The 9,219-nt window shown below is 44.6% G+C and overlaps 1 protein-coding gene across 3 annotated transcripts; it reads right to left on the minus strand.

Annotated features, from left to right (window-relative positions):
• Window positions 1-387: 387 nt before the first annotated feature.
• On the minus strand, window positions 388-7,589 carry LOC134352830 (zinc finger protein 79-like). 3 transcript variants are annotated; one of them, XM_063060318.1, is made up of 2 exons: window positions 7,517-7,589; window positions 388-6,679 (listed from the first exon to the last, which is right to left on the minus strand). In XM_063060318.1, the coding sequence occupies exon 2, from the start codon at window positions 6,367-6,369 to the stop codon at window positions 5,443-5,445; it is 927 nt and encodes a 308-aa protein (XP_062916388.1). In that variant the 5' UTR covers window positions 6,370-6,679; window positions 7,517-7,589; the 3' UTR covers window positions 388-5,442. The 3 variants fall into 3 exon arrangements, with proteins under 3 accessions (XP_062916388.1, XP_062916389.1, XP_062916387.1); XM_063060319.1 differs by lacking the exon at window positions 7,517-7,589 and adding an exon at window positions 7,162-7,253; XM_063060317.1 differs by lacking the exon at window positions 7,517-7,589 and adding an exon at window positions 7,103-7,247.
• Window positions 7,590-9,219: the final 1,630 nt, after the last annotated feature.

The following is a 9,219-nucleotide window of genomic DNA, read 5'->3' on the forward strand; positions in this document are numbered from 1 at the left end:
TGTTTTTATTGTCACTGGGAACAGCCCAGTGGCCCCGAGGCACTAGTGTTCTGACTGACTTCAGTTGAACAGATTATAGACATTTTAAAGTTAAAATAAATAATTATAATTGAAGAAAGGCAGCTAATGGGTAGAGTATTGAATTTCCTGGCCTCTCTTGTCAACTCTCCTACCCCACACCCCAATTTTCCCTCACATCAAATTCTCTTTCACTCCTACCCGAACTTCTTCCCTACTCTCCCCTCCCCCACACTTTCATTTGCTCACCCCAATTCCTCTGACTGGAAACAGACTTTGCCATACCAATGGGAAAGTTGAAGAATTGAGCTGGAGTCACCCTCCATTCACTGTTCAGAGATATCAAACACATTCAAATTCATACTGATGGTTTTATTGATTTTATTCATTTTCCAATAAAAAATAAAGAGGATAGTGTCCAACTCAGATATTACACTGGATTTAGAGCCTTCTTATACTTCTCCCCAGTTCTGTTGTAACAAGCTGTGTGCGTTGGCCATACTTCACTTGTTGAACATACATGCTGCTTTACCAACACAACCACCACAGCCACAACTCTAACCATGCATGGTTGTGACTGTGATCACAAGGCTGTGTCAGTATCTCTCTCTCACACACACACACAGAAACACCTTCCTTGGTTCACATCATGGGTGAATGTCATCGGTTTACACGTCTGCTTTCATCGTAGTAATTAAAAATAGACTTGGTCTGAGAACAGGATGTTCCTTCAGTCAGTTAGAATTAGATACTTGAAAGCACAAGGCTGCTGATTCAGTTGTTTGTCAATTTGACCCTAAAAGCAGGGAAGAGCAAAGAGTGAGGCCCTTTAAAATGCACACACATTTCATACTCCCAGAGGTCATATTAGATAAATGTTTATTACAGGCAGACCAGGTAGTGAGGATATCACCACCCAGATAGGCCTCACTGCCTACTGCTGGTCACTGCTATAGGTATCAGTTAAACCAATTCAAATGTCTCCAACATAGTGTTCAGCATGCTGCTCTGTTAATGCAGCAATGCTGGTTACTGCTATACATACTAGTTATACCAGTTCAAATGTGCAGTGTTAAGTGTTCAGTGACGCTGCTCTGTTAATGTGGCAATGCTGAGAATTACTGGGGGGAAAGTGGGTACAAAAGACAGACAAAGGCTGAAGTCTTTGCAACTGGTGACTGTGTCTGGCAGATAGAGTCATAGAGCACGACAGAAGAAAAACAAGCCCTTCCATCCTCCAGTGCATGCCAAACCTATTAATCTGCCTAGTCTAGGCAACCAGCATCTGGGCCATAGCCCTCCATATCCCTGATATCCAAACTTCTCTTAAACGATCAAAATGAACCTGCATCCTCTACTTCTGCTGGCAGCTCATTTCACACTTGCACCACCCTCTGAGTGAAGAAATCCCTCCCCAGTTCCCTTTGAATATTTCACCTCTCACTCTTAACCCATGACCTCTAGTTCCAGCCTCACCTAATCTCAGTGGAGGAAAAAAGCCTGGTTGAATTTACCCGACCTATACCTGTCGTAATTTTGTATACCTCTATCAAATCTCCCCTCATTTTCCTACCCACACTCCAGAATAAAGTTCCTAAGCTATTCAGCCTTTCCCTATAACCTAGATCCCTATTTCCCAGCAAGATCCTCGTAAATTTTCTTTGTATTCTTTCAATCTTACTGACATCTTTCCTGTAGGTTGGTGTCCTCAACTGCACACAATATACTACCTCAGCTTCTTGTGTGATCTCCACTGATTAACAGCACAGGTCATAGCTGATTCTGCTCAGTTCACGGGATATTGGGATGCAAATGGACAAAATGTGGGCCATGGTCCTTGATCACATCCCAGTTTGTGCCAGAGCCAGCCCAGTCTCCAGGCAAGTTGCTCCAGTGCAGCTGGTGAGGGAGAAAGTTGTCCAGGTGTACACCTTGTTCATAAAGTAAGTTCAAATCCAGTCAGGACAATCATCATTTTACATACATTTAAGGGCTTAGGATAATTCTCCTCAGCTTCTGTTTGTTTCGATGGTGCAGATACTCAGTTACGATTAGTGATAGGGACGGCTATTTCATATCCAAGAACGAAGCAGCAAAGGGAGTGAAAAGGCCAAGTAACAATAAACGTGAAGCTCTGCTAGTGGCCACAGCAAAACTAACATTACACTTCCGGTCATTACATGAGGCATTCTTATAAATAATCCATTTGCTTTCAGGATATGACCTTGAAGTTAAACTGTGGATAAAGGTACGACTATGCTAGGTTGAGGAATCTAGGACAAGACGACACAATACAAAAATCACATCCAGGCTCTCCAGTATGACACTAGAAAACACAAGTACAAAAGGTAATCAAAAGGGAGATCAATTGTTAATTTTACTACCAATTACTTTTGATAACTGATGTGGAGGAAGCAGGTACGTGGAGTTAGGTCACAAACCAGCCACAATCTCCTTGAGGAAATCTGCAGATGCTGGACTACCCTGATGAAGGGTCTCAGCCCGAAATGTCGACAGTACCTCTTCCTATAGATGCTGCCTGGCCTGCTGCGTTCACCAGCAACTTTCGCGTGTGTTGGTTACAATCTCCTTGACTGGTCTAAACATGTTACCATTTGGAGCTTCTTTTACAAATAAGTTATATTATTAAGGCTAATAAATCCTCCACTTTCTCCTTGGCAGTTGACTGACAGTGACGTACATGATGCTGAAATGATTTCTGGAACATTTCCAAGACCACCTATTTCCACCTCGATTCAATCACCCACTTCCATCCCCGCTCTATAAACCGGAGGTCACTGAAGCTCTGTCCACAATGTCCGAATTCTTTAGATCCCCTTCACCCAGCATCAGATGCTTGTGAATTACAGTATCTACTAGTTAAGCACAGCCCTAAGTTTAAAATTCCCACTGATGTTTTATTATTTCCACATGGTGCTGGAGCAGTGCGATAGCATTATGGTCAGCACAGCACTTTACCATCCAGGCCATCTGGGTTCCATTCCAGCCCGCAAGAGGTTTGTACGTTCTCACCGTGATCTTGTGGGTTTCCTCCGGGTGCTCCGGTTTCCTTGTACGAAGACGTACTAGTTAGTGGGTTAATTGGTCATTGTAAATTGTCCCCGATTCGGCTGGGATTAAATCAGGGATTGTTGGGCAGTGTGGCTTGAAGGGTCTACTCCCCACTGAATCCCAGTAAATAAAACTCTCCCTCCTAGCTCCATCCAGCCCATAACTGTAAACTACTCCAAATCTGACCACTGAAATATCCCAAGTCTCAGCTGCTCCACCACCTCAACCCTCCAGGATGTACTCCGTGGAATTCCCTTTTGAAATCTCCACCTGATATCCCAAGCGTCACAAATGATAGTTTTCCTAGGTTTCTTTAAGAATGCAAGCTGTTGTTGCAAAACTAATTATAATGACTGAAAGCTTTGTATAATATCATTCCTGTAGATGTCCAAGATCATTTATAATCTTTTCAACGAGCCTCAAACTTCTGAAGTTCTCACCACCCTCCCCAGGATGAGTTTTATTATTTTTCAGTATACTAAATTGCATCTTAAAATTAAGCTTGGTCATGCACTTCCCTCAGTTTAATTCCTCTGTCAATGCAATGAAGGGCATTGTTTTCATCTCAGGTTCAACTGCTTGTCATGCAGATGATCAACTACCCTGTTAGGAAGTGGGCTGTGATCAGACAGGGTGTGCACAAGGTTGGATTCGCCCAGCCTTTCCCGATTTGGGGTATGTCCCGGAGGAGTCTGGCTTTCAGTGCAGGAACGGCAGAGAGTGAAGGACAGGACATGCAGATCATGGAAACAGGCCCTTCAGCCCATCTGCTCCGTGCTGACCAAGATGCCTACACAAGTCAGTCACATTTGGGGCAGAACAGCGCAAGCGATCGTTGACGGAGATTCAATTCTCACCACTGTCTCTAAGGAGTTTGTACGTTCTTCCCAGGGCAGCGTGGGTTTCCTCCCACATGCCAGACGTATGGGTCAGTATTGGTAAGTTCTGGGCATGCATGCCATGTTGGCGACACGCGGAGGCTGCCCCCGTGGCAATCCTTGCCGATCTGATTCGACACAAAAGATGCATTTTACTGTGCACGTGTGAGAAATAACGCACTTGGCTAATATCCCATCTCCTTCCCATGTCCCCATTCAAATGTCTTTAAATCATTGTTACAAGCTTTTTTTTTAAAAACTGCCTTTACCAATTGTTCCAGGAAAGAATTACGGAATACAGATAGCTGTTAATGACAAACAGGGCACTGCCAGACATTGGGCTCAAGGCACTGGATCACCCTCTGCCTAGCTGAAGGGTGCAGCGGGCTCTGTGACACACTCCTGCTCTCAACTTCGCCACCGCTCTGCCCAAACTGTGGCCGCACTTGGGTGATTCTTATTGTAAAGATCTGTTTGCTTGAGCACCACCCTGACTCTGACCAGAGGCTAGAGCAGCATCCTGACATTTTCCTGCTTCACATCTCCATATACAAACCACATTGACTTTCAGTGCAGTTGCAGGAGACCCAAGGAGAGAGGAGACACTCTTTAAAAGTACACAAACGACATCTGCCAGGGTTATGCTGGGACAAATGTATGTTCTCCATCGCATTACAGATTGGTGCAGGACAGCGTCCAAAGACCTACAGCCTCAAGTCAAATAATTTGCCAACTTGATTTAAGTTCCAAACAAATTCTGAAAACATTTATCTCATGCACCGAGGCATTAGATTGCAGGCATGTCCCAAGTTTCAGGAGTTGGATTATTTATCTTCCTGCCACCTTGTATCCTTCCCTTCCCCCACCTTCTTACTTTAGCGTCTTCCCCTTTCTTTCCAGTCCTGATGAAGGGTCTGGGTCAGAAACATCAACTGTTTAACCCCCTCCATAGCTGTTGCCTGACCTGCTGAGCTCCTCCAGCATTTTTTGTTCCTCTGGATGTCCAGCATCTGCAGAATCTAGTGTTTGAGATTTAGTTTCTTGTTCATTTTGTGTTAAATACAATTACTGAACAGACGACATTTACATCCCTGTGATGTTTTCAGGAGTGATTTTTCCTGTGTTGCCTCAACGGCAATATGCAGACAGTTTTGTGTTTACGGACGTAGAGCATGTTGTCAGTCCTTTTCCCTGATACCACACCTGGAGAGGCTGGGTAACAGGGCCTTGTCCACCAGTGGAACCGCAGGCACAGAAGCAACATGGTCTAGAGGGCTCAAGGACAAAAATCACGCAGACAAGATCATCAGCTAACCGCTTGTCATTGAACGACAGAAGCAAACACATGGTGTTGCATCCCTCCAGACCCCAGAAGATCCAGCTCGGTTACACGGAATTAACAAATGCAGAGTCTGAGGACTCTGCGAAGAGTGAGGTCCTGCTCAGCAAATACAGAAGAACTCAACTCTCTCAGTCACTTGTGAACTCGCTGGTGTCTCGTCAGGTGGGATGATCTAGTAAATCCCTTCTCACACACAGAGCAAGTGAATGGCCTCTCCCTAGTGTGAACTCGCTGGTGTCTCAGTAAATTGGATGACCGATTAAAGCCCTTACCACACAGCGAGCAGCTGAAAGGCCTCTCTCCGCTGTGAGCCCGCTGGTGTGTTTGGAGGTTAGATGACAGAGTGAATCCTTTCCCACAGATGGAGCAAGTGAATGGCCTCTCCCCAGTGTGAACACGCCTGTGTATCAGCAAGTCCTTTGCACTTTTAAAGCTCTTCTCGCAGTCAGAGCATTTGAAGGCCCTCTTATCAAAGTGAACAAGTTGGTGTGTCAGTAGGTGGGACGAATTTGTAAAACCCTTCTCGCACAGGGTGCAGGTGAATGGCCTCTCGCCAGTGTGAACCCGCTGGTGTGTCCTGAGATTGGAGGACTGTGTGAACCCTTTCCCGCACACGGTGCAGGTGAATATCCTCTCCCCCGTGTGTACCCGCTGGTGTGTCCGAAGATTGGATGCATGAGTGAATCCCTTCCCACACACAGAGCAGGTAAACGGCCTCTCTCCAGTGTGAACCCGCCGGTGTTGGATGAGATGTGATGACTGCCTAAATCTCTTCTCACAATGGGAGCAGCCGAACGGTCTCTCATCAGTGTGAACAAGTTGGTGTTTAATTAGGTCTGCAGAGATTTTAAAAGAGTTCCCACAGTCAGAGCATTTAAATGGTCTCTTATCACTGTGAACCCGCTGGTGCAGCTGGAGACTGGATGACAGAGCAAAACCCTTCCCACATTCGGAACAAGTGAATGGCCTCTCTCCGGTGTGACTGCGACGGTGTGTTTCCAACTGGGATGGGTAACTGAACCCCTTCCCACAGTCCCTGCATTTACACGGTTTCTCCATGGTGCAAGTGCCCTTGCATCTCCCCAGCGTGCCTGTGCCTAATCTTTTGAAGCCTTGATCACAGTTTGAGTTTCTCTCCGATGTGAGAAGTGTTAAGTTGTCCGATTTCCAATCAGATCAGGTCTTTTCCCACAGATCTGCACTTTGGAACGCTCTCAGGGGTGTGCATATCCCCGTCTCTCGGTGTTTTTCCAGCCAGCATGATCTCTGAAATGGTTCCCACGGCAATGATATTCAGATTGTGAAAAACCTCCAACAGGTGTGACGTTTAGTTTGGAATTCCTGACCACAAATCCTCTGCTTCTGCGGTCTGCAAGAGTTTCGAAAAATCATTGTTAATAATTCAAATCAGATAATTCTATGTTCCGTGGAACAGTTTAATTCCACAAATCTAAACCCAATCCACTAACTCCAGCTTTATGCTTCATTATTCTCCAAGACGTAGAAAATTCAATCTGAACGGTTCATACCATTTGCTCCCATCCTCTTTTCTTCATCAACATAACTACGTTCCTAATAAGACTAACTTTCGTGATCCTGAATTACACTGTATGACTATTTTCCGAGTAATTAAGTTTCTTCATACCTGCCCAACAGATATATCGACTAATAATTAACGATGCCGTGTCGTTCTACTCTTTGCCACTGAGTCTGCATTATTTAAATCATTACTTTTAATTTGAAGGCCTCTGCTATCGTACCCCCTCCATGTATGTTTAATAAACAAGTTTACCTTCACTCTCTAACCCTGCATTTCTAGTATCTTCTCCTGCAGCTGAATTTGATCCCTACCAGGACTCCGGTTCGCTTCTTCGCCCGCTGACTACAACCATAATACACAGAGACTACTCCGATTGAAGCATACAACTCGGCTGGGGCTCAACTCCACACCCACCATAGGTCAATGAGGTGATTCAGCCAATCACATTTCACGGAAAATACAGAAGTCCCGGCAACAGAACACGCGAACGATTACAGACGCGCATGCGCCCTATCAATTACTGCACAAAGATGGCGTACAGTTACGCATTTCCCTGCTAATGACCGACTCAACTCTTCACCGCTTTGTAACCGAGAAGGATATGCGTCCTCAGTTCGATCCTTATTACCGGCACTGAACATTTATAAAATTTCACGGTCCGCGCACCATTTCAATTCGTCCCCTGCGTCGGTCAGCTCCCTCTGCCAGCAATCGATCGACAACCTCAGTCCATCCCTACGGGTCCTAACACACATGCTCACAACACGACTCACACATGCGCCTTTGACAATGACGCTCAGAGCAGGCCTTCTTGCAGCGCTGCGAATTCTGGGAAGATCCACCGCCATTGAACTGCCCACCCCACTCAGGATTCCAGAGTTTGCTATAATGTCGATCTCGACCCCAGAAGGAACAAATCAACGCTAATCGATACACGTTACCGAAACATAAATTGTCCAGCCCAGCAATAGAAGCCAGCATGATTTCTATTTATCTTATCATCTACTGCTGCAGGATCATTTTTAGATGCTTCACCGAAAAAGTTGAGCACCCAGCAGGCACACGAGGGCTGTTTGAACTAATGGTTGACCATGTAGTAAAAGCCCGTCTGTCTCTTTTACCGTTCATGAACGTGACTGTTCCAACGCTATAATCAAATCCATTGACCTCATACAGCCTCAACAATATATCCTTGCTTTTATATTCTAGTACTCTTGAAACAAATACTAAAATAGCATTTGCCTTCCCACCACCAAATTAACCCTCAAATTAACCTTTAGGGAATCCTGCATAAGGACTCCTACATCCCTTTGCACCTTGGATTTTTGAATTTTCTCACCATTTAGAAAATAATCTAAACTTTTATTCCTTTCACCAAATTGCATCACCATACTCTTCCCAACACTATTCCATCTGCCACTTCTTTGCCTATTCTCCTAATCTGTCTAAATCCTTCTGCAGCCTTTCTGCTTCCTCAACACAATCTGCCCCTCCACCTATCTGAAGAGTGGAGTGATATTTGCAATTTTCCAGTCCTCCGAAACCATGCCAGAATTAATAGATTCTTGAAAGGTCATTACTAATGCCTCTACAATCTCTTCAGCTACCTGTTAGAACACTGGGGTGTGGTCTATCAGGGCCAGGCAACATTTTACCTTCAGACCTTTCAATTTCCCAAGCACCATTTCCCTAGTAATAGCAACTGTACTGACCTCTGTCCCTTGACACTCTTCAACTTCTGGCATACTATTTGTATCTTCATAGTGAAAACTGATGCAAAATACTTATTCAGCTCATCCGCCATTTCCTTGCCTCCTGTTATTAATCTTTCCAGTGTCATTTTCCAGCAGTCCAATATCTACTCTCACCTCTCTTTTATTCTTTATATATCTGAAGCTATATATAGCTTAACTTTATATTTCATCCCTCTCCCCATGGTATTTTAGTTGCCTTCTGCTGTTTTTTTTTAAATTTCCCAAATCTTACTATACTATATTCCCTCTCTTTTGCTTTTATGTTGGGTTCACCTTCCCCAGTTGCATCATCTTACTTTAGAATACTTCCTCTTCCTTGAGAAGTATCTATCCCATGCCTTCTGAATTGCTCAGAGAAACTCCAGCCATTGATGCTCTGCCATCATCCCTGCTAGTGACTCCTTCCAATCAACTTTAGCCAGCTCCTCTCTCATGCTTCTGTAATTTCCTTTACTGCACTATAATGCTGATACATCTGACTTTACCTTCTCTCTCTGAAATTGCAGGATGAATTCCATCATATTATGATCGGAGGGCGGTATCTAACTCCCATTAGGGTCTTCTTACCCTTGCAGTTTCTTAACTCTATCCACAAGGATTCTACATTTTCTAACC

This window comes from Mobula hypostoma, chromosome 10, assembly GCF_963921235.1.
Source record: "Mobula hypostoma chromosome 10, sMobHyp1.1, whole genome shotgun sequence".
Taxonomy (NCBI): Eukaryota; Metazoa; Chordata; class Chondrichthyes; order Myliobatiformes; family Myliobatidae; genus Mobula; species Mobula hypostoma.

Excerpts from the sequence above, each read along its gene's own strand:
- LOC134352830 (XM_063060318.1), bottom strand. The coding sequence starts at position 6,369 with ATGGAGAAACCGTGTAAATGCAGGGACTGTGGGAAGGGGTTCAGTTAC.